This window comes from Caloenas nicobarica, chromosome 5 (assembly GCF_036013445.1).
Source record: "Caloenas nicobarica isolate bCalNic1 chromosome 5, bCalNic1.hap1, whole genome shotgun sequence".
NCBI classification, from domain to species: domain Eukaryota; kingdom Metazoa; phylum Chordata; class Aves; order Columbiformes; family Columbidae; genus Caloenas; species Caloenas nicobarica.
The window spans coordinates 23,825,530-23,849,326 of record NC_088249.1 but is presented as its reverse complement, the minus strand read 5'-3'; the positions used below and the strand labels follow the sequence as shown (position 1 = coordinate 23,849,326).

The window sequence follows — 23,797 nt, the reverse complement described above, 5'->3', positions numbered from 1 at the left end:
ATTGTCAGTGAATCTCCAGGCTTCTGTGCTGATAAACAATGAGGACAAACTCATTGGCAATGTGACCGGCCTCGGAAGGCTCACTGACTGGATCCAATGAGTGCCTGTATGATTGAGTGACACAGCGTCTCCCACCTGCAGGCAGGGTGGACCCAGGCTGAAGGAGCTGACTGTGTGAAATACGGACTCTTATGTGGGTGGGACTATGAAATCTGGAGACACTTTTTCAGGACAGTGTTTCTGAGCAGAGGTTAATCTCAGTGGTGCCCTTCTTACACAAGATCTGCAGTATCTGCAGGGATTACACCCATCACTAGCGCTGGAATCCATCTGGGGCTGATTCATCACAAGTGGGGTGACAGTGGCGATTAGGGAACTCAGCCTGGATTGCTCTACTAACCCAGTACTTGGGGTGTTAACAGGAATGGTTTAAATGCAATGCACTTAGCTGCTACGGCTGTCCAGTGAGGTGCCATTGTGTGTTCTTCTAACCTTGGCTATTTGTGTTTGCACAGGGCGCCCTGCCATAGTTCCCCAGCTCGCAGCTGTGGGATGAGCATGGGATGCTCAGCTGCAAGTTCCTACAGAGTTTTCCCGCCTGCTATGGTGATATTATCCCAGAACAGAAGTATAGTAGCGATTACTCCTGCACTGTGAAAGGGACTCTTCCTCTCCTTTCTGAAAGGCAGGACATACTGGCCATCATCTCAATTTTCTCTGTGGATTTTCCTTTCCTAACAAAGGCCCCGCAACACAGTAACAGCCAGCAGCCTGGCACAGTTCAGACCAGCAGCAGTATTATAACAGGACTGTGTGCACAGGAGGGAGCTCGGGGATTGTTACACAAGGGAATGGTACAAAGAAACAAACCTAATAAAGACAGTTCAAAAAAATGGAACAAAATACCTTGTAGTTCTGAAACAAGTATGAAACATACTGAGTTAGGCAGCAAGGGGGCAGGGCAGAGCAGGGCAGGGCCAGGAGGCTGCCAGGTGTGTAGGTTATCCATGCCCTGTGTTTCTGCCTTCCAAGGATTTTGAGCAAAACAGGAATTGCTTCCTGTGTGCATGCACTCTTGGACAGAGGAGGATGGAGAAGGGAACAAAAGTCACATATTCCTGCCTTGTATTCACACTGGAATTAGTAAAGAACAGCGTGACATTCAAGTCATACCAACCCTCTAGGATCCCAGGTGTCAGCACAAACTTCCACCCCCTAGTGCTGGCAAATAAAATCAGTTAAGCTTAAAGACACTCTCCTACGATAACAAGAAAGCATGATTTAATGGTGTTTAGCAAATGTTATTAGCTCAATAGCCTTATTAGCCATTAGCTTAAAAGGCACACTTGGCCAATGTGGAGTTGTCCCCTTCTGTATGAGGCCCCATCCCCACTACTCGTCCTCCCCCCTGTGCTGTTTGTCTCTGAACATCTACCTTTTCTGTGTGCCTTGATGCAGGGAGACAAGACTTCTCTCGAGGGGTGACGATGAAGGCTCTCCCAGGGTAGCTGTTGTGCTGTTCTCACTAGGAAGACGATAGTACTAGCACAGAATGAAATATGGCAAGTAGAGTGACAGCAGCTGTGTCTGGAGTGGCCTCAGATCCTATAATTACATCTCCCTTTATTACCTCTGCTAATGGCCCTCCAGGATGACAGAAATGATAATAAATTAACAGATTATGAACTCCACTTGCCACAAATTATGTGACTTTTTTTTTTTTAATTCTGGGAGCTCCCACTGCCAAACCACTGAAATAAAAAAAAAAAAATCACAAAAAATAAAAAACCTGAATGTCACATCAGCTATTGCAAATAAAGCAGCTTTTCTCAACCTGCACCTGGGAAGGAGGGAAACATGCATGCAGCAGAGGCTCCTATTGTGGGAGCCCAGGGATGGCAGTGGAGCATTCAGCACCTTTCAGGATCAGACCTGAGAAAAGCAGCAAGAAACAGATCACTAAGGGCACTTTCTGGATGCTGTGCCATCAAACAGTTCAAGAATGCAAAAGGGCTGGATTCTAGAAATTCTTGGGAGCTGGAAGGTGGCGAGGCAGTTGAATTTCACAACCAGAGGTTCTCCAGTGTTATAAACCTATAACAGCAAGCCTGTGATTTTGGCCAGGTGAAATTAGCATTTGCCTTTCCTGATCTCAAGTTTTATAGCATGGGAGATCCCGGGTTATATGATGTTCCCTTGTTGGTGCAGACTGCAATGATACAGGCACAGTCCTCCAGCCCTTGTGTTCTACATGTGTAAACACTGGAGGAAAAGGGTCCTGTTCTGTCAGACGTTTCAAGTCCAGGCTTGGCACCGCAGCTCTCCCTCCCTCGCACCCTCCTGCCCGAGCTGGAGTGTTGACTACCTGGGAGTGCTTCTGGCAAGGGGCTTTCCCAGGTGGGTAGGGCAACTGCAGCTGGCTCTTCTGTTCTCCTTGGCACAAGGTAGAGCTTGGTCTCTCCTGTGCAATTCCCACCTGCCGTAACTGCCTCTGGGAAAGAGTGATTAATGAAGATGCTGGATGTACAGGGTACTGCTAGGGTAAAGTCAATTTTTCTACTTTATTCTGTAGCAGAAAAGTGTGAGCCACGTCTGTCCCGGATCCTCTCACTCTACTACATGACTGTTTCTCAATCTTTAACAAATTTTGTTGGCAGACTGCAGTGAGGCGATGTCATAACCCTTTTTATAATCCAGACGGGAATGAAGATGCAGAAAGGCCATGTGACTGACCTAGAAAGTGGGCTTAAGGCAGCAGCCTGATGTTGGGCTCTTCTCCATGGTCAGAGCTAGGAGAGGGGTGACCAAAGGAGAGATTCCGGGTGCTAGAGACCATGAGAGTGGCTGTGTACAGCACCATGATCCCTGTCTCAGGGCACCCCTGAAGTACTCACAGCCTGAGCAAGGGGTGGGATTCAGCTGGTGCAGGGCTACGTGGAGCACAGGCTGTGCTGTATGGGAATCAATCGCACAGCCATGGAGCTGGATTTGCAGCTCTTCTCCCCAGTAGCCTGGACTCCTCTTTAGTTGTTCCCTCTGGCACTCCTCCCCAATGGTTTATTGATTCTTCCCTCCCACCCACTGCTCCCCTCAGACCTTGCACACACAACACGTGACAGCTGATTGGTATCTGTTAATTAATGTGGCCTGGGGCCTCTTTTCTATTCAGTGCCCTGATAAGGGAAATTGGATGTCCAAGGGCTGCCAGGCCATTATCACCCTTTGCTTCCCCTGGCAACACAAACAGAAAACATGGCGTAGTGATAAATAAATACCACTAACCCACCCTTTTGCCTTCCCTTCCCCAGCTGAGATAGTACAGATAGAAAAAGAGAACCCACAGTCAGTCAATATAGCAATCATCAGCTCTTTTGTTAATTGCCAACTTGATAACAAGAGAAATCAAATGATGATCACGGTGGCTGGCTACCTAGGCCTGGATGCAGGGCCAAGAACGGTGAGTGGGGAGGGCTGTGGGATAAAGGTGTCCTGCTGAGCCCAGCACACAGCCAGCAGGGCTGGGGGGCTCCTGCATAGGGGCTAATTTGCTCACAGGCCTCTTGGTGAGCCCCGAAGCTTAATAAGCATCTGGGGAGAAAACTGGCATGGGAAGCTGGAGGAGCATCACCCCCAGCTGAGGGGTCTCTGGGTGTTCCATTCTCTCACAGCCCTGAGAATTTTGAGTTGCAGGGAGCTGCCAAAAAGCACAGTCCCTGCCTGTCAGTGGTGGGCAGGAGCTGCCTAGATGGCACCAACACACTGTGCTTGGCATCCCTGTCTGTAATGGCTGTTGCACAGTGCCTGTCTCTCAGGATCTTTCACGGTCTGGCCTTCAAGGGTCCCTGGTACAGAGGACAGCTTTCCTTCCCATGCACCTCTATGTTTTTCCCCTCAGGGCAGACAGTGTTTCTGTGTTTTGGCCTCTCTACTTTCTCAAGTGGGCTCTGAGGCTGTCAGGATCCATCTCCAGATGGTGATTGCTCTTTCTGTATTTGAGGAGAATGACTTAGTTCACTGCTGTGTGCTGGTTCCATTGCTGTTGGGTTTGGCTGTGATTTAGGTATTTGTGTGATACCATTAAGGTATTTTTGAATGCCAAGTAGGGCTGTTGGCTGTCAGGTGCAGAAAGCTGATGGTGTGGAGCTCAGAGAGTGCTGAGGAATAGAAGAGGATTCTGTTCACAAATGCATTCAGCTTTTGAATAAATTTCAGTGCTCTGTTGTGGCAGGACCTTTTTTCATGTTGGCCAAAATTAGAGATTGTGCTATGCTTGTAATTCAGGCCTATGTCATTACCTCCCGTCCCATCAGAATCCCTCTTTTCTGCCATCGGGAAATCTTCTCTGCTCTTTGATCAGATGGGGAAGACTAAATAGGCTTCACTACCAATCTACAGAGGAACAGTGAGCAGGATGATGCAGTACAGAACAGTTGCTGTTATAGAAAAAGCAGAGATCATTGAAAAGAGGTTATCGTTAACCTTGAGTTGCCATAAACACGGTCAGAGCATCAGAACTCCTGTCTGAAGCTGTGGGTGGGCATGGGAGCAAAGAGAAGAGTACGGGCCACATGTGCTGATTGTCACAGAGACAAGGTCCCTTTAGTAAGCTTTTCTTTTTTTCATGAAAGCAGCAGGCCAATGGGGGAGAGTGCTTGAGGTGAATCCCAGGGAAACCAAAGACCCCAGGCTCCTAGAGGCTTTGCTGCACACCTATTTGACCTTGCTTGTCTTTTGCTCTGTCAGGGTTCTCCAACCTCTCCCTTGGGGACCAGATGAGCCTTCTGCAGAGCGCCTGGATGGAAATCCTCATCCTGGGCATTGTGTACCGCTCCCTGCCGTATGAGGACAAGCTCGTCTATGCTGAGGACTACATCATGGATGAAGAGCACTCTCGTCTGACAGGGCTGCTGGAGCTCTATCTGGCTATCCTACAATTGGTGCGCCGCTACAAGAAGCTCAAGGTGGAAAAGGAGGAGTTTGTCACGCTCAAAGCTTTGGCCCTCGCCAACTCAGGTACAGCCCTGGCCCAGCCAGCCTCATGATCAGGGAGTCAAGGCCCACGCCTTTATCTGGCTTGGGAGGAGACTAGAGCCTACTGCCTGAGCCTGTGCTCTGCCTGTGTTATGCAACATCCTCAAAGCTCCTCTCAGTCCACAGAGTAGGACCTAAGCTGGAGAGCAGGGAGAAAGGAGGTTTGCTGCTGCTAGAACTGCAACTGCGCTTTGGCCCTGTCCTAGGGAGTGGAACCAGGCAGGGATGGACTGGTTTCTGGTGGTAAAAGAAAGGCAAAAGAAAGCAAGCTAACTCCAGTGCCTTAAGAAAAGGCAATGTGAGCCATATCTGCATCCCATCTCAGTAGTGTTGCTCAGTTACAGAAACAAGGAAACCCTGGTTCCGGTTTCAAATCCCACAAAAAGCTGTGGGGTTGCGGCTGCCTGGTCCTGTCCTGGAGATATTCAGTGACCACAGACACTGAATCCCTCTTTAACTGGGAGACAGTGTGGATTGGTACGGCAGAGGGTAAGACATGCAGGCAGAAGCCTGATGTTGCCTTTTCTGTTTCTTCTTGTGAGGAAGATGAGGAAGGCCAGAGCCCTCAGCCCAGTGGCTTCCGTCTCAGTCTGGGAAGGGCCACAGCCCTCAGTTCAGCAGGTGCTGCGTGCTGCACTGATGCTGTACAAAAGCCAGACACATATTTGCTCAGGAGTCCCTTCCAAAAGGGAAACTGCTAAAGCTACTGTGTGGCGAGGGCTCCCTCTACATCCCTTGAGTCTCATTGTTTCACACCAGATCTCCTTGCTGAGCTGCATCGTGCAGGTCACAGAATTCACCCTTGCAGCCCAGTAGTGACTCTAATACATGTGTTTGGCTAAAGCTGCCTTCCAGAAAGACACCTTGTGTGAAGCTGAAGGGATTAAAATAGGGGGAATCTACATATTTTGTGGTAGCCGACTCTAATAACTAATCATTCTCTCCGTTTAAAAAAAAATAAATAAAAGGCACCGTATCTTTAAGGTCAGTTTGCCTGAGTTCAGCCTCCAGATACTGGTCTTTGTTGAGCTGACCTTTGACCCTAGGTCTTTTTGCACTTGACAGCTTGACACAATGAAGTTCCTGTTCCATAGTTGCCTTACATGGCTATAGATGTATTACTTCAAGAGTAAACAAGTGCTTCAGAATGCTGTGAGGCTGCCCTGTCCTAACCATTTTACACTAATCTGTTCCTCTTTGCCATCTATACTTCTTAGCAGCAGCAAATAAAAAAAAAAAAAAGAAAGAAATTACTTACAGCTCATTGATAAAAATGTTGAGTAGCATCTGGTTTTTTTACTGATCCCAGTGGATTTCCAGTAGAAAACTCCTCCTTCAGGGATGATTCACCACTGATAGCTACTTTGAGATCTGTCATCTAGCCAGTTACTAATCAATTGAAAGTGTGCTTTATTGATATTGCATAGTGCTAATTTTTTAATGAGAATGTCCTGTGGTGCTAAGCCAAGTGCCTTATAAAAGCGTAAGTCTATTACATCTATGCAGTTAACTTTATCAACCAAACTTGTAATCTCATCAGAGAATGAAATCAGGTCTGTTTGACAAGACCTCTATTCCAAAGTATCATGTTGACTGGCAGTAGAACCAGAGAATCATTTAAGTTGAAAAAGACCCTTAAGATCATCAAGTCCAACCGTTAATCTAGCACTGCCAAGTCCACTACTAAACCATATCCTTAAGTGCCACATCTACACATCTTTTAAATACCTTCTTATAAGTCTTAATTGAACGTCACATCTTTATTTCCTTTGTTTTTCCCTAGTTCACATCAGGCTGACATGGAAATTGTCAGATAAGACCCAGGAAAATGCGTGCATCTTTAAAACTTTTCCAGTCATCTTGAATTGCTCAAAAATACCAAGGCTTGTTAATCATTAATCTGCCCTAGATGGGCCTCAAGTTGTCCAGCTCTGGTGATTTCTGTGAAATTTGACCCTAACAGATTTCTAGTGTCTTCTTGCCTAAACAACAGACTAAGAAGTCTTTATCATCTTAATATAATACAGGTACATAATGCTTCTTTTTTTCTAAACAAGACAGAAATTCTCACTGAGGAGTTCTGTCTCCCCTGCACTGCTATTAATAGTTTCATCGTCTCTAGGTAGAAAGAGCCCCCCTACAAATGGTCATTTTTCTTATTTTCTTCTATTTCTTAAATATTTATAAAACTTCTTTATTGTCCTTAGCCCTCCCAGACATGGATTTTCCTCCAATGTCCTTCACTTCCCTTATCGATTTTCTACACTTCATAACTTCTGATTCATATAAATTGCTATCTAGGTCCCTTTTTCAATTTCTCATATATTGCTTTTTTAGCTCTAATTGCTGCCTTCACTTTGCCACTGAACCAGGATGGGCAGATGGCCAAGGCTGGTTTCTCTCGACTGTGGGACGGTGGCTTTTGGCAATGTAATCAACTCTTGTTAAAGAACCTGCCTCCCGTCTACCAGGAAGGTCACAAGATTAAACAGGGAGAAGGGCTCCTCAGAGAGTCTGAAGTGCTAAGGCAGTAGTTGTGACAGAGTGACAGGATAAGTGCCACACCAGGACATTTATCTGGCCCATGCTATGAGCAGAAACACTGCAGGACCTGACCCTTGGTGCTGTGAAGTTCCTCATGGTGCAACAGAACCATTCTCTGCTGATGTTGCTCACTGTGCTGTCAGGACTAAGCCCAGGCTGAGCCTTATGGGACAGTCTATATCAGGAATGGAGAAACAGAGCAAAGGCAGAGCAGAACAACCAACACTCATCAGTTGCTTTGGGGTTCTGCTTCCAGCACTCTGAAGTAAAGATCGCAAGGTAAGGGTCAGGAGGCACAGGCCAAAGCACATTCTCAGCCGGATGGGAAAAGCCATTCTGACTTCACTGGTTTCTCCTGGTGCAGATAGAAGTGCAGCTATGTAGGAGCATAATCCACAAAAATCCTGCCTTGTTATTCATAGTGAAACATATAAAAGTAATGCACGAGATCTTCTTTTTCATGTAATTAAAGCCTCTCACAACACACATATAAGGAAGTTAGACTAGGGCAAGCATATTTTTCTAATGTAACCTTCATATTCAACCTTCACCTTCTTTTAAAAGAAATTATTTTTCTTAGTGTATTGTTTATATAGATTAAACTTGCAGAGCCTGCATGTGTGTGTGTGCATGCAAACAGCTGATGCCTATAACAGTAGCAATCCAGACTGCCTCTGGGCTGGGCCTCAGCTCCCTTGGGTCAGAGACTCAGTTTGAAGCTGAACACGGACATTAGCACCTGTGCTGCCAAGACCTGCTTTCTGCCTTGCCTTGCATATACATAAATTCCTGAATTTCCCCTCTCCCTGCTGGCTGTAATTACTCATGCAACCCAGCTTCTAGGGACTTTCCTCTCTTCCATGCAGCCCTGTGTACGTTGACCCTTTGTTTCTAGGAATTAAAACAAATGAAACCAGAAGTGGGAGCTCACTCACTATTCACTAGAGGAGAAGCTGACAATAGGCCGACCTTGCCAAAGCTGTGGCTGATATCTGAGTCCTCAGTGTAACGCACCAAGGACACACCTGCTGGGACCGGCAAAGATAATTCAAGCGAACTCTGTCTTTAGTAAGGGCATTCTAGAGAGCTGAGAAATGAATTCTTAATGCCCAGAGGAGCAGGCAAGTCCCAACAATATGATTGCTGATTTTTTCACGGAATAGGGGTGCTGTAGACTCGTTACCCTTCAGAACCTTTCTTAGGCATTCCTAGGTCCGCCTTCCCCACAAATACAAATTGATCAATCTGTGCATTGCAGAGCCCTCCAGACCAGCATACAGCACGTGTTGGGTTAAGGACATCCCAGACTGGCCAAACCTTATATTCCCTTTTTTTTCACCCAGTGCACTTTAGTGCTGAGGTGGAGTGAACAAGGTCTGGATTTAATACGAGGATGTATAACAAATTCTGTACTTATGGGTCCTATGAGGTCCCTGCTGCTCCTGCCCAAAGCTGCAAGAAAAGAGTTGAGGTGAGGAGGCAGTGGACCTTGTTCATTCTCACACTTACTCTGAACCCCATGCCAGCAGTGCTGGAGAAGGGCTTCTGACACGAAGCCTGACTTCCAGGCCAGCTGACCCTCAGAGACTTGGTCAGGCAGCCTCCCTCTACCTCACTGCTCTGACAGCTGTAAAAATTCATAGCTATTGATTTTGTAATTAACAGTTTATCAATGCCATTGACATCAGCTCTCTGATGGATTGCAAGGAAATTAATCCTGCAATGTTATTTTATTTTTTGCACTCAACTGCCAATTTTGAGCTTCTTTCAGCAAAGAGTAGGGGTGTGGGGCAGGCTTTGATCTTTATTTCTCCAGTTCTTCTCTCTGTATATGTCTAGTTATTTTATGTTGTTAAGTCTCATCACCTTACACAGGTCAGGTAGCAGAAGGGCACAGGTTTGGGATTATGTTTACTGTACAGCATCCGTACCCAAAACCAGAGCACCCACTTTGACCTGAAGCATGGCTCATTGCCTGTTGCTTCTAGCACCTGCTGCGATCTGCAAACTCGGGCTATGATTACTTCTCCCCATTGTGCCCCTAGCCAGGACAGATAGGCCAGAGGACACTTCTCTCCAAGCTCCAGCTCTTGATGCCTCCAGTCTCCAAAATGACCTCTGCAACTTGGCAGGAAACAGATCCCACTCATTTCTCCCAGATGGTGCATGGAAATTTTCCAGAGGTGCTACCTGGCTGGGAGAGATTGCCAGACTGACTTGGCAACATGCTTCTCCCTCCCTCCTTTTCAGAATCGACCTTTGTGGCTAGCTCAGGTCGCTGCGATAACCTACCAACCCTTCTCTGTGAGCTTTCTTGTCTGGTCTCTTGAATACAAAAAGCAAATGCAGCAAAAACAGTCCTTCCTCAGTAACTTATCAGAAATAAAACCCTTTAATATCCTCTAATTAGTGCATTCCTTCTAAAAAGCTTCTTAATCAGCTTTCTTGATAGACATAATATTTTCACAGCTGTCGTAATACTTTATCAGACATGCATCATAAATAGCATTTACTGTACATGTATCTTACGAAATTCACAGTGTCTAATTTGTGTTGTGCTCTCCATAGAGATGACGTGTATTTCTAGGGAGATTTTGGAGCTTCAGCCAGCTTCCCCTTCACTGCTGTCACACTGAGGGACCCATGTCCTCACGTTTGTGTCGTATGTGTGTGGGCTGAGCCAGAGCGCTGCCACACTGCACAGCCCAGCTATAGTGGCCGACAGTGCAGCCACGTGTGCTTGCCCTCATGTCCCTTCACTGCTGCTTCTGGATTCATTGCCCTGTGGCAGGAATCTTTATCAATGGGTTTAGTATCGATTAAAAGCCTCTGAACAATGAAGACACGGGAGCAGTGTCTCCAGCTCTGTCAGAGTTGTAAGAAAGAAGCAAGTATCAGCAAGATGAAAAGGAGAAAAACCTCTAGTAATGCTGTGCCCGGTTAGCTTCTGTAATCCAACCTCTCTGCTCTTTGGTGCTGCCCTCTGTCACCATGACTTACCCACAAGTTTAGCAGCCTCTGTTCAACTCAGGTTCCCCAGTTCGACCCCGGACTGTGTCGCTACCAGGTACCTTTGCCTCAGGGACACACCAAGGAGCTGTGCTAACCCTGCTCGTCCCTCTGGCAGCTTGTAGAAACCTAACTGGCAGCCTAAGGGAAGAGGCCATGCATGAGGTGTGGGTTTCCTTTCCCGAAGCAGGAGCTCCCTGAGCAGCTGCTGGCAGTCTCTGGAAACAGGGGTATATGCACAAAGGTGGGGCTGGCAACACCCCTGGGCACACTGGTTGTGACCTACTGGGGCTTTTCTGTCTTGCTGACACCCTGAGCAGCTGCATGGCAATTAGGCAGTTTAGACAGATGAAGCGCTATAGCAGTGTTAATTATTCTTAATGAGATTGCTCCCAAGCGGCAGCACAGCAGCTGCTGCCCCTTGCAGGGTGACTCTCTCCATAAGGAGCATGGAGGGCAAGTGAATGTGTAAGTCACAAAGGCCCCCGGCTGACCCCTGCACAGCTTTGGGGTGGCTGACAAAATGGACAGCACGCAGGGCACAATGTGTCACCTGCCCCTGGCAGCCTTACCGTCCCTGCACTGCTAGGGCCAACTAGCTGAGCTGATGCTGAACTTCACAGCAGCAGCACCACCAACACCTGCCAGCAAGATGGATTCTTTTCCCCCTTAAGAAACAAAACAACAAAAACAACTGCTACCCCCTGTGCTCACCTCCACCCTCTCCCCCTAAAAACAAAAAAATGAAAAGGAAAGAAAGCATCTTTGGCTTCAGGACGATAAAGGATTTCCTTCCTCCTGTTTGACTTGCCTCTTTGCTGTCTTTCTCACTCCCCCCAGACTCCATGCACATAGAGGACATGGATGCAGTGCAGAAACTCCAGGACCTTCTCCACGAAGCCCTGCAGGACTACGAGCTGAGTCAGCGCAACGAGGAGCCCCGGCGAGCAGGCAAGCTGCTCCTGACCTTGCCCCTCCTGCGGCAGACAGCTGCCAAAGCTGTGCAGCACTTCTACAGCATCAAACTGCAGGGCAAAGTTCCCATGCATAAACTCTTCCTAGAAATGCTAGAGGCAAAGGTCTGACAGCCCCAGCGCCAGCCGACAGTGGCCGGGGAACAAACTAGAAACAAAGATGCAGACAACGGAGCAATCCAAACAGCAGAAGCAGCCACCGCCGGCTTTTATCTCCAATCATTTATTATGGAAGAATTATTTAATGTCTCTCTGTCGGCGTGACTGCAGAATCTTATGTACAGGAGGGGGGAAACTCTTTTAATCAGTCACCTGTTTCTCTTTTTTTCGTTTGTTTTCTCTGTGGGAAATACCAGAATATGCTCTTGCACTTGTTGAGGCGGTCATCAGGGCTCAGCCTCTCTGAGCAGTGATGCTCTCAGCACTGTCCAGGCCGCCTGCTCCCCAGCTCCCTCCGCCAGTGCTGGAGGGGGAGTGGGGACAGAAGCAGAAAGAGAAGAAGAGTAGAGTCAATATAAAATTTATCTGTTGATGTTATGAGGGGTCAGATAGGAAAGCAGCCAGGGTCCTTCTTTTTGTCCTCTTTCTGTCTCTAACCATAGAGCAGATGCTTCTTTGGAGAAGAGAGCTGCTGGACCTCTCCTGATCAAAACGGCTGCCTCCCAGGCTCCTCTAGCAACAGCAAACACTTGTACATACAGGCCCCACTTCTTACCGGGAAAGATGCTCCTAACTGTGTAAGATATTCTGCGCCCTTGTACAGTGTGTCATTATGCCTGGCTAGTCCCTCCCATGTACTATCCCCGCAGGCCCCTGAAGAGGTAGGATGTATGTCCCTGAGAGAATGCACGTCTCCTTTCCCAGATGCCAAGAAAAAGGTAAAAGATCCCAATATTATGCTTCAGTGCTGGGTTGACTTGATAATCTCTGCATCCTCTTCCATGTGGTGCTAACTACAATTCTTCCACACTTTTCACCCCATAGTGTATCAAACCTGCCTCTTCAGCTCAGCTGAGTGCCATTCCCCACTTGTTCTTGTGGCAGAGAACACAAGGCTTTGGTTACTGCCCGAGTATAACTGCACCCCAAACCAGGGCTTTCCTAGGCTTCATTGAAATGATAGCACTTTCCCTCCACAGGGACTTAGGTTTATTGCCAAATGCTAGTTAGGAATCAAGGGCACTGCTTTTTGGAAGAGGCAACTTTTCAGCCTCAGAGATTGCTTTTTGTGGCAGCCTAGGGAAATAAATTAGAGGTTAGCATGAAACCCCCAATAACCCAAATACTGTCTTCCCACACCTCATCCCGTTATCCTCAGCAACAGCAAAACAGCTAGCATAGATTGTACCTGGGCCTGGTAAGAGGTTGTCTTGCTGATGGAAAAGCAAATACCTGACATTGAGGTGGTGGGAGAAGAAGTGGGGGAATGTTTATTCACTTTTCTCATGTAACTTGGTTCCTGTTGTCTCCAAGCCCTGGTTTAGATCTGCTGCCTAAGCCACAACTGCTGCATTCCCAGTAGCCAGAGGGAATGTGTGTGACTAACAAAACTGGCTGTTGGCATTCTCTGAGATTTTATTTTCTAGGTTACTTAGTTTTGAGCCAGCCTGAGCTGATGAAACCTGAATGTATTGTCTGTTTTGTGGCTAGTGGCATGGCAGTAGAGATGAGAAAAACTTCTACATGCAAGATACGACCAGCTCTGCTGCCTCTGTTCCCCTCAAGCTTCCATCCCTTCCTGGCTAGCCCAGGAGAAATGTGGTATGACAGGGGAGTAGCTTGAAAGCCTTTCAAACCAGGGTTGAGGCATGTGATCAGGGAGATGCTGGGTGCTTGTTTTCTGCTGGAGCAGCATGTGTCACAGCAGGGCTGTCAGTGCTGCAGAACAAGGCCCAGGCTCATGCAGAGACTGGGGGCACTAGCTGGTGCTGGACTCTCAGCTCTTATAACCAGCCTGCTCCTGGTACTTGAGTTAGTTCAGTTCCATCTCCTTGGAGTTTTCCCTATGCAACATAGTCGTAGCTGCTCTCACTCATTTTGTACTCACTTGATAAAGGAATTCAATCTTGCTTCAGGCACATTAGTAAACCAACAGAGACCTATGGGGCAGAAGGCACATGGGAGCTGGGACTGTTTCCATGTTCACAGCAGTAGCAATTACACAGTGGCCTTGTGCTTCTCTCCCCAGAGGCAGCTGAGGAGACAAGAGGCTTTTGGTTGCGCTTGTGATCCCTGTACCCATCTGTGACTGAGAGGGACCAAAGTGAAATGCACACCACCACTATAGAGCCAGCTTGCCATACGCTGCACCCTGGCAACTCTTCCTGGATGTGGCATAAATGCTCTCACAAATGTGCTGGGCTGCACTCTCACCTGTGAGTTTGGCTCAATCACCAATCACTGTTGCTTCCCTGCCAAGCCCCATCCAGCTCAGCCACAGCATATTGTGTCCTGACCTGCTATGCAAAGGTAGCTGCCCAAAATGGGCTGAAAAAACAAACAATTCTTACTCTGTTGGGACCTGGCTGGAAAGGTCACTTACTAGGAAAAAATAAAAAAAGGGTGTTCCACCTTTTTCATATTTGGACTCAGGCCTGCTTTCCAGAAGAGACAGAAAACATGATCATGGAGAGCTGCTGAGTTAGCTTCTAGCCCACAGAGATTGCTGGCTATTTAGAGTAGGGCTATTGTACAGAGGCAACTCCTGCCTTGGCAGAACAATATAAAGCTACCAAATGTATTTTCTCCAGGACCCTCTTTCTCCATTACAACTACATAACCTTGGAGCCCATCTGGATATCCCACATTGCTTGAAGATAATGTGCCTGGAAATGTTTGCATTTTTTCTGAAATAGGATGGGAACTGAACCAGACAGTAATTAGTATATATTAATCTCTTTAAGCAAGGAATGCAAACTCTTCCCCAGGAACTGGGACAGAAACACCTGTCTAGATTTAACCCTTAAAAGGATTGTACCATCTTATATTAGGAACCAGTTCAGGTCTCTTGGGCCCTTCAGACCAGTGCAGGAATCACACACATCGCTTCCCAGTTGTTCTGATCTGCTGTGCATTACAAGGCTGCCACAATTGAGGAGCGTGTCCAGCTGTGCAGTGAGCTGGGCTTGCAGAGAAGGGTAACATCTTAGTGTATTCGTCTCAGTGCACTTCGAAGTAGGAAGTGGAAATTCAGCAACCACTTAGGTCTTTGAATGCTCAGAGTCTCTTACAAAAAGGTCTGGGATGTGGAAGTTGACATAAACTAGGAAATGGGGTCTGGGTCAGTGCTCTTTATGCCGTTCATTTGTAATATAGGAGTCACAGAGTCAGCACCATACAGCTGTCCTTCTGCATGGGGCAAAAGATGATGGAGCTTGAGCCTTGGGACAGAAATGAGCTCTACGACTTAAAGAAAAGCAAAGCAAACAGTAGAGGTAAGTGTATCAGTGACAGTGGATAAGCATGAAGCCTACATCCAGCAACCATGGTAAGAGCAGCTCCAGCCCCTGATTTGCATGTACTGATAATGGAAACTGCGTACCTGTCGACTGCTACAAAAGGCAAGTCTTCCCAAGTGACCAGCTCCTCTGTCTTGGGCACATTCTTCTCTGGGAACAGCGGTGTCTGGCCTGTAAAACAGAACAAATTTCATGGGGATCAATTAAAAGAAAAGGTAAAATACCACACAGAATTAGGTTTCTGGGGAAACTTGAGCGTTACACCTCGCAGCAAAACTGTGAAGCTACAAGAAACTCCCTCACAACAATCAGTTTTGCAGTATTGCTCGTGCTAAGGGGGCATTATTTTTCTCTTTGTAAGCTAAGTCATCTTTTTTTTTTTTAACCTATTACAAATATATAAAATAAAACATGTTGCACCAGAAACATGTAAGCAGCTATCAGAGGGGAAAGTCATTGAGAAAGACCCTAGAATGTAACTTGTTGAGCTTTTATTACAAATCAGAGCTGAGAAAAAGAGCTTCCACTTTGTATCCACAAGCTAGATCAATTGTTTGGCCAAAGGCCATTCTGTTGTCCTTGTGGCTGGGTTATGTGGAGAAGCCAGAGATACAGAGGCTGTGAGAATGATGCAGGGAGTTATAGACAGTGAAATAAACAGTATCTACTTAACTATTATCTGCTCCTAAAAAAAAAAAAAAAGAAAAAAAAGATTAACCTGTTAAATAAAATGTATTCTTGTGGTACAGGTCATTTCAAACAAAACAAGAAATAAAACACAGAAATGTAAAGACTAACCCAGAGAGAGTAATGTTTATTGTGTTTGGGAGCTGCTCCATTCTGTCCCTTGACATGCACATGGCCCCATGGAAGAGCCAGGTGGGGGGAAGGCACGATCCGTGTGTGCTGTGGAAGGGGAGGAGAGCCCCAGCCCTCTCACTCATTTTGTGTCTTCCCCTATCCAGAAGAAAACTCAGCAAGCTTCTGAGTTTTTGTGAGATGAGCTTTGCTGAGGACTGGTTAGACAGGCAGTGCTGTCAGCCTCTGCCATGGACTCCTCTGTTTTTTCCACTTACCCATTTTCTCCTCACATTCTGCACTTCACTGGTGCAAGGAATAAACATGAGCTAGTGATGAAAAAGCCTTGAAGTCATTCCAGTGAAAAACAAAATCCCTAATCATAAAATAGACCACTGGCTTAAACCCAGCAGTGACATCATGAGTGTTGCAAGCATTACAGCAGCTGTCCGATGCTTATAAAGTGGTTGTAAGTGCTGAAGTCATGGCATTTGCATTGATCTGGTGGTCAGGCAGTGAAGGAGGGTAAGCTGATGTGTGCTTCAGAAAGCAGAAGGAAATGCGCTGTGGTAACTGGGGCAGAGATAAGAGAAAGAAGGACCCCAGGTTTTTATTTCACCTCTGACTATTGAGCACAGACATCATCACACTGTGTAAGTTCCACCATCTCCTCACGCCTCACCGAGCCAACACTGCTAAGGTGCTTCTTCCAGTTAATGGGACTCAGTGGGATGATGCGTCTAAGCCAGACAACCTAGAGGCCTCTTAGCCTGCCCTCATGAGCAGGAGGTGGAGGCTGAATTAGTGGTGGCCCGTAGGAAAGGCCATGGGCCAGAAACAACCTTGAATGAAAAAACAAGATGAGCACAGAGCTGGAGAGGCAGGTGAAGCATGGGGTTTTTTTCTACACTTCTGACAGCCACTCCTAGCCCCACAGTTGCCACCACTCTGACCATGACAGGCTGAGTCTTTGAACCAACAGAATCCCTTTCCAAGTTCACGCGGGCACCTCGTACTCTTCCCCACTGCTCACCTGCAGCGAGTGCTCAGGCACTCAGATGTTGGAACTGTTTGAGGTTTGGATTTGGCCACCACAGTAGGATTTCAAAACAGACCTTAACTTCAGGTTACATACAGCACAGGGACAGCCAATCTATGTCTTTGTGAAAGGCAGCAGTTTTGGCGTTCTGAAGAGTTTATGTGGCACTGGAGCTGCTGGTGTCCAGAGATCAGTAAGAGTAGCCAGGCCACTTTAGAGAGCTCAGGCCACACCGGTCTCTGCAAACACCGTTCAAGGGATGTAAGCTTTCCTCAGTGCCTTACCCTTGAAGTGGCAGCTGCCTTCCTTACCTTTCCTGGGCACCCTTCTGCTTTGTCTAGGTTTTTTGAGGCTTTCCTTACTATTGTTCACTCACAGTGGAATTTAAAACAAAAAAAGAAAAAATGAGAGGGGTTTGTCTTTATAGTAACCACACAGAGCACTGGGAGAAACTGAGGACAATCTGAAATTTCCTCTTACAGAAGAGCTTCACAAGAAATACTAGAAAAATATGCTATTTTTCTCTGATTAGCTGGGGAGAGAAGGAGAGTTTTTTTACTAATCGATGCTGAGGTCTCTAAACACGTTTCTCTCACGGAAGTTAAAGGCACGTTTAACTGCTGGGCTAAGTTCTTAAGCTCCAAATGTTAAACATGATTGCAGTAGTTGTTTGTGGATACCTGCACGCAAAATAAAATGAAAACCAACAAGATTTTTCTCTTTCAGGCTAAGGTATCACAAAGGGAATCAAAGCAAACATTAGCTACATTAGTACCAAAAAACCCCCACAGTGTTCAACTTAGCAGTAACAGAAAGCTGGAGAAATTGTGCTGTGTGCCTGACTCTCTTTGCAAGGACATTCTCTCCCATTGCAACCAATCTGAAATGACACCATGGCAAAACCTGAACACCTGCACCTGGGAAGCAGGAGGACCAGCCTAGCGATATGCTGAGGTGGCTGGAAGAGACAGAGGCTGATAAGCGACTGATGTGAGCTGGTTTAGAAAGCACAAGGATTGTTTAGCAAAACACAACAGCCCTGTGATCCAAAACACTGCTGCTAGCCAGCCAAAAGCAACAGCCTTGCTCCAAAAGAACCGCAGCCAGCGAGTCTTTTTACTTTAGCTTTACTTTAATCAGCTCTGAGAGGCCCACCATGCTTCTGGTTTTTGTCTGCTTCCTTCACAGGGCTTGGGTGAGGCTAGAAAAGTCTTCAGCTCTGGGAGTAGCAGCATCCAAATAATTATACGTAGGAGTGAAGTCACAGGAAAAATCAGAACTGGCCAAAAGCTCAAAGTGTCTTTTGTAAGAAAAACTGAGAAGACAGACAACAGCTACCACTGACGCAAACAGATTTGCTAAAGACTTCAGTGTTTCACCAAGCCCTGATGTGTGCATCTAACCAGTCACGCACTGGCTGCAACGCACTTGGCAGCACACACAGCACATGCAGAAAGTGCTGTGTTGGTTCAGACCACACATCCATTTAGGCCAGTGCCCCCTCGCTGCTAAAGTGGCCAGCAGGAGATGACCAGAGAAGAACAGATAAACAGGGCAAGCAGGTATAATTAAGCCTCCCTGCGATTTAAGGATCAAAGATTTTTCTAACATTAATTTCTCCACTCCTGTTTTCAACCACAACAAGCATTTGGCCCCTGCAGCAGCCTGCAGCAACGAGTTCCGTGGATCACTGCTCAAAGAAGTATTTCCTTTGCCTGTTCTGAATATGCTGTCAGCTCATCCTGTTTCATGCTCCTACAACTTGTATCAGAAGCCAAAACAGTCTCCTGCTCACCTTTCCCTACCATTCACAATCTTCTAGGTCTCTTGATTTCACACACAGTCACTTATTTTCAGGGAGGAAGTAGAGCTGCCAGCCTTACCCCTTCCCTGGGTAAGCACTGCACCAATTAAGTCAGGAAAAAGTGATAATGAGAAAGGCAAATAGTTGCCTTCCACCACTTGATCATGATGCTTTAAAGACAGGTACAAAAAAGCCAGTCCCTATCTGAGATACAAAACCAGATATAGATCTCTCTGTAGCTATCTACACACAAACATACACACTCATTGCATCTCTTAGTTAGGCTTTCATTCCCAGCACTACTGGGCTTCACATTTACCTTCAAAATAGCTTAGAAATCTTGATTAGCCTATGTAAAACATATTTTCCTAACAATAATAACAGATCAGAATCCTTCCTTCTTTACATGGATGTGGTCTTTTCCTCAGCAGATCTTTTTTCTTTTTTTCGTCCATCTGAAACAGAGGAAACCAAGAAGGCACCTTGGCCTTTCTCTGATACAACCATTTTATTATAACGCAAACGAATGTTTTAAAAACAGAATATTCTAATGCATTCGTGGATGTATTGAATAAGAGATTTTTTTAATGTATTAATTCCTACTGCACAATAAGGAGCTGATTTTTGTTTCAAAATCCCACCTTGCTTAAATCAGAAAAACCAAACTCTTGCTTTTCTAAATGCTTAAAATCAGCACATTGACCATTCTATAAAAAGTCTCAGAATCAAGTACATTATTTTGATGAATGAAATTATCACACATTTCATTCTCTGATTTCAAGAAGCTGGCATTATATTTTCAATAATCTTTATCACACATCCCGATGTAACTGCAATTGTGGAATAATAAAAGGCAAGGCAGTGATCAGATAAGGAGCAGCCAGGACAGAGCAAACTGAAATAACTTTGCCTAAATTGGCAAAAATCAACACAAAACAAGGCTGCATTTAATAGATCAGTTAGAGCAAAGGACATAAATCATGTTTTTGAGAGGGGTTAGTTTACACCATATGCCAATTAAGTCAAGTGCAATACATAAGTTATGAATAATCTCATTGGAGTGAAGAGTGCTATATTTGGAAGGAAAACAATTTCTCTGAAGCCAAAATTATAATCACCTTCAATAATTACATTTCCAGCATTGTAAATGCTTTTCCATTGAAACACTGAAAGTAGTCAATGCTGCAAGTAATTTTCTATTACCATTTACATTATTAAACTCAAACACACTAAGCAAACTCTTGTTTATACTTTTTGTCAGTGGTTAATGCTACTACAAATCAATGACCTTTTGGGTCAGTCTTAGGAAGTACAACTTCATGAGATATTTTTCAGTCTAATGAACCCTTGTAACCTGGCATGATCTTTTATCTCCCTCATTATTTTTGTCATTGCATCATAAAAATTCAGCAGTGTGCAAAGGGAGTGATGCTTATGGGAACAGCATTAGCATAGGCATCAGCTTTTCAGGGTGCTATCACCCACTCTGCTGCTGCCTGGAGCAATTCTAGCTCAGACTCGCTTTTTCAAGCAGCAGAAAATCCTAAATCACTACTGCTGTTTCTGTGTATTTCTTCTTTCCACCTCAACTCTTCTATTTCTTGTGATGAGGCACCTGCTATGCTCCAGCCTGGTTCCCTGGCCAATCTTTGACATGATTTTGTTTCTTCACTACAGTGGCAGTGTCTCCTGCTCCTGCCTCCCTGCTGTCCTGTTTCTGGCACACAGCCCACACGGGTGGGGAGGCCACCAGTGAATACTCAGTCCCCTGTGGCAGCCAACCACACCGAGCTGCTCCAAAACCCCTTGCAGGGCAGACTGTTCCAGCTCCCTGAAAAATAAGACCCCCATGGCCAGCAGCCAGCTCGCTGCTCTGGATACCTCCACTTGGCAGAAGGGTCACCCCAGCCAACAGTGTTTATTGTTTCCCATTGCTGAGGCTCTGCTAAGATGTCCCGGCCTTCCAGCCCTGCAAGGAATGCAATGCCACTGAAGTGACACCAAACCAAGGGGATGGCTACAGGACGTTACTTGCAAAAGTGGCACAGTTACTGCTATTTGGGCCAGGTTATCCTTCCCCTTCATTCTCAAGCTTATATTTGCAGACAGGAATGAAGTACAGGCCTGAGAAACAGTCCACAGTCAGAATAGATCACAGCAGCCTCTGTGGCAGCTCTAGTTAATTAGACAAACTGTGTTAGACCAGTGAAATACCATGCTCACCTCAGGCTCCATTGCACAACTCCAGAGAACCTCAAAATCCTGCCAGCATAAGCCAACAAAGTCATACAGCAGAGTAGTACATAGTGACATAAACACCTTCTAAATGTGCCTAGGAATGTCATAATGAGAAAAATAAGCGGTCAAAAAGAGAGAACAAAGCCTGGACATACACTGAGCTCTGTTTCCCAACTTTCTTGAATCAAGAGGCCACCTTGCCTTTTCAAAAGAAAAAGAAAATGCCTCGACTAACTTAGGACCCATGTGGTCTCTTAGCAGTAAAGGAGCAAGGGATAATCAGTAGACAGACAAAAAAAATGTGTTGGGGTTACAAAAATGATAAGGTTATTATCATGCCTATGCAAATCTTATGTAAAATTTTAATTGACAGAAAAGCAAATGTGACCCCATTTTGCAAATCTCCCCTGAGCCTGCCAGCCTGTGCTGCAGGCAAACTGCATGAGAGGGAAATCTTTATGCCCTGAGCGTACTGTGAACTCTGTAAGAGGGGCTGCAGCTGGATAACCCCGCTGCCAGCACACTGAGCCATATCTCAGCACTTCCTTCTGCCACCCATGGCCTACTGCAAGGAGTTTGGGCAGGAGTCTCCTCTTTGTCCCATGGCTGCTCAGTGCACATAAAGCAGGCCCCTGCCTCACTTCTTCTTCCCCAGGGCATGTTGCTTGCAAATAAATATGTCCTAAAAAGTGGCTGAAACCTCAGATAAGAGATGCCTGGGACCCCTCAAATTCTGGGAGACTAAATCACTGCATTGGCTGAGTCAGCTTGGACTGGGACTCATGAACTTTTTCTGCTTTTCACATGGAACATGTCCAAAAAAGGGGGCATCAATGGCTCATTCCAGAGTTTGTGATTGCTGTGTGTTCCAGAGCATCTTGCCAATTTGCTCGTGTCAATTCTCTGGACATTCTCACAAAGATAGCACTAGGCTACCTACAGCTGCCTGACTGTTGTGCATGTTATTTATCCCACTACAAGGAATAAATTAATTACCCCAACTCATCAGTGACATACCATGCTAAATACAAATGCTGTCACCTCCTTGGTACTGGGTTCCATACTGTGCTGGTTACATTTATTCTCACACAGGCCATCAAATGCCTTTTACGCTGAGTCTGGCCCTGCACCCTCCACAGCACAAAGCGTTCATCTGGCACATAAGCATTACTCTTTTCAAAGATCAAAAGAATCAAAGAACAGCAATTACAACAGAAACTGTCTGGGCTATGTCTATGAATAGTTGCAGTTCAACTGTGGTATGCCAAGGGAGAGGGGCTAACCTGTGCTGGGACAATGCTTTACAAGGTGAGGGATGGCTTAATGTCCTTCACAAAAGTGTCCTGGTGACTTCTCAGCCATGATTGAGAAATGAGGTAATTATCATCTTTTCCATGAGCACTCATCAGGTAACTAGCTACCCAACAAGTCAGGAACATGTAGTACCTCTGAAAGAAAAATGTGATAAAAAAATGATACAATGATAACACAAAATGAACATTAAGCAGCATCTCAGCATCTCTGTGCTTCAGGCTTGGCTGAGGAGTCAAACACCCTTTGCAGTTAGCTTTATGCTTCGCAGTTACTACTGCTAAGCAGGTTAAAAAAATAATCACAGAACCACAGAATGTTAGGGATTGGAAGGGACCTCAAAAGATCATCTGGTCCAATCCCCCCGCCAGAGCAGGAACACCCAGATGAGGTTACACAGGAAGGTGTCCAGGTGGGTTTTGAATGTCTCCAGAGAAGGAGACTCCACAACCCCCCTGGGCAGCCTGTTCCAGTGTTCCGTCACCCTCACTGTGAAGAAGTTTCCTCTCATATATAAGTGGAACCTCTTGTGTTCCAGTTTGTGCCCATTGCCCCTTGTCCTATCATTGGTTGTCACCGAGAAGAGCCTGGCTCCATCCTCGTGACGCCCACCCTTGACATATTTATAAACATTCATGAGGCCACCCCTCAGTCTCCTCTTCTCCAAGCTAAAGAGACCCAGCTCCCTCAGCCTTTCCTCATAAGGGAGATGCTCCACTCCCTTAATCATCTTTGTGGCCCTGCGCTGGACTCTCTCCAGAAGTTCCCTGTCCTTCTTGAACTGAGGGGCCCAGAACTGGACACAATATTCCACATGAGGTCTCACCAGGGCGGAGTAGAGGGGAAGGAGAACCTCTCTCGACCTACTAACCACCCCCCTTCTAATACACCCCAGGATGCCATTGGCCTTCTTGGCCACAAGGGCACAGTGCTGGCTCATGGTCATCCTGCTGTCCACCAGGACCCCCAGGTCCCTTTCCCCTACACTGCTCTCTAATAGGTCATTCCCCAACCTATACTGGAACCTGGAGTTGTTCCTGCCCAGATGTAAGACTCTACACCTTCCCTTGCTATATTTCATTAAATTTTTCCCTGCCCAACTCTCCAGCCTGTCCAGGTCTCACTGGATGGCAGCACAGCCTTCTGGCGTGTCAGCCATTCCTCCCAGTTTGGTGTCATCAGCAAACTTGCTGACAGTGCACTCTATTCCCTCATCCAAGTCGTTGATAATCTCTCTTCTGTTACTCCTCTCCCTTCACAGTCCCCAACCTCCGCTTTTAGTGGGAGGGGGGAGATGTGGGCAGAATATTCTTTCCTTGCCAGTCCACACCATAGGTACCACTTACTTCTGCTGGATCATTTCTCCTGGCTAGGAAGGCTCCTGCCTTTATACTCAGATGTATTTTGAGTTTTCAAGGAGAAAAGAGTGAGAGAAGCAGGTCAAAGATAAGAAAACTTCATACAGTTAGTTCCTTAACTAGTTGGCATAACTAGCTTTACTGCCTGTTTTCCATTCATTAGCAGGAAACCATGACATAGACACCTTCACCAGGAAGCCCTGCATCACTGCGAGTGCAGTATGTAAATGGGG

The 23,797-nt window shown here is 46.2% G+C and overlaps 1 protein-coding gene across 5 annotated transcripts in view; it reads left to right on the top strand.

The window, feature by feature from the left end:
- The window catches only part of ESRRB (estrogen related receptor beta), a 133,755-nt gene extending 117,954 nt beyond the window's left edge, over positions 1 to 15,801 (top strand). For all 5 annotated transcript variants that reach the window (XM_065635881.1, XM_065635882.1, XM_065635883.1 and 2 more), the window contains 2 exons: positions 4,744 to 5,013; positions 11,425 to 15,801. In XM_065635881.1, coding sequence (XP_065491953.1) covers positions 4,744 to 5,013; positions 11,425 to 11,669 — 515 coding nt within the window. In that variant the 3' untranslated portion in view covers positions 11,670 to 15,801. The remainder of the gene's footprint in view (positions 1 to 4,743; positions 5,014 to 11,424) is intronic.
- The last annotated feature ends 7,996 nt before the right edge of the window (positions 15,802 to 23,797 follow it).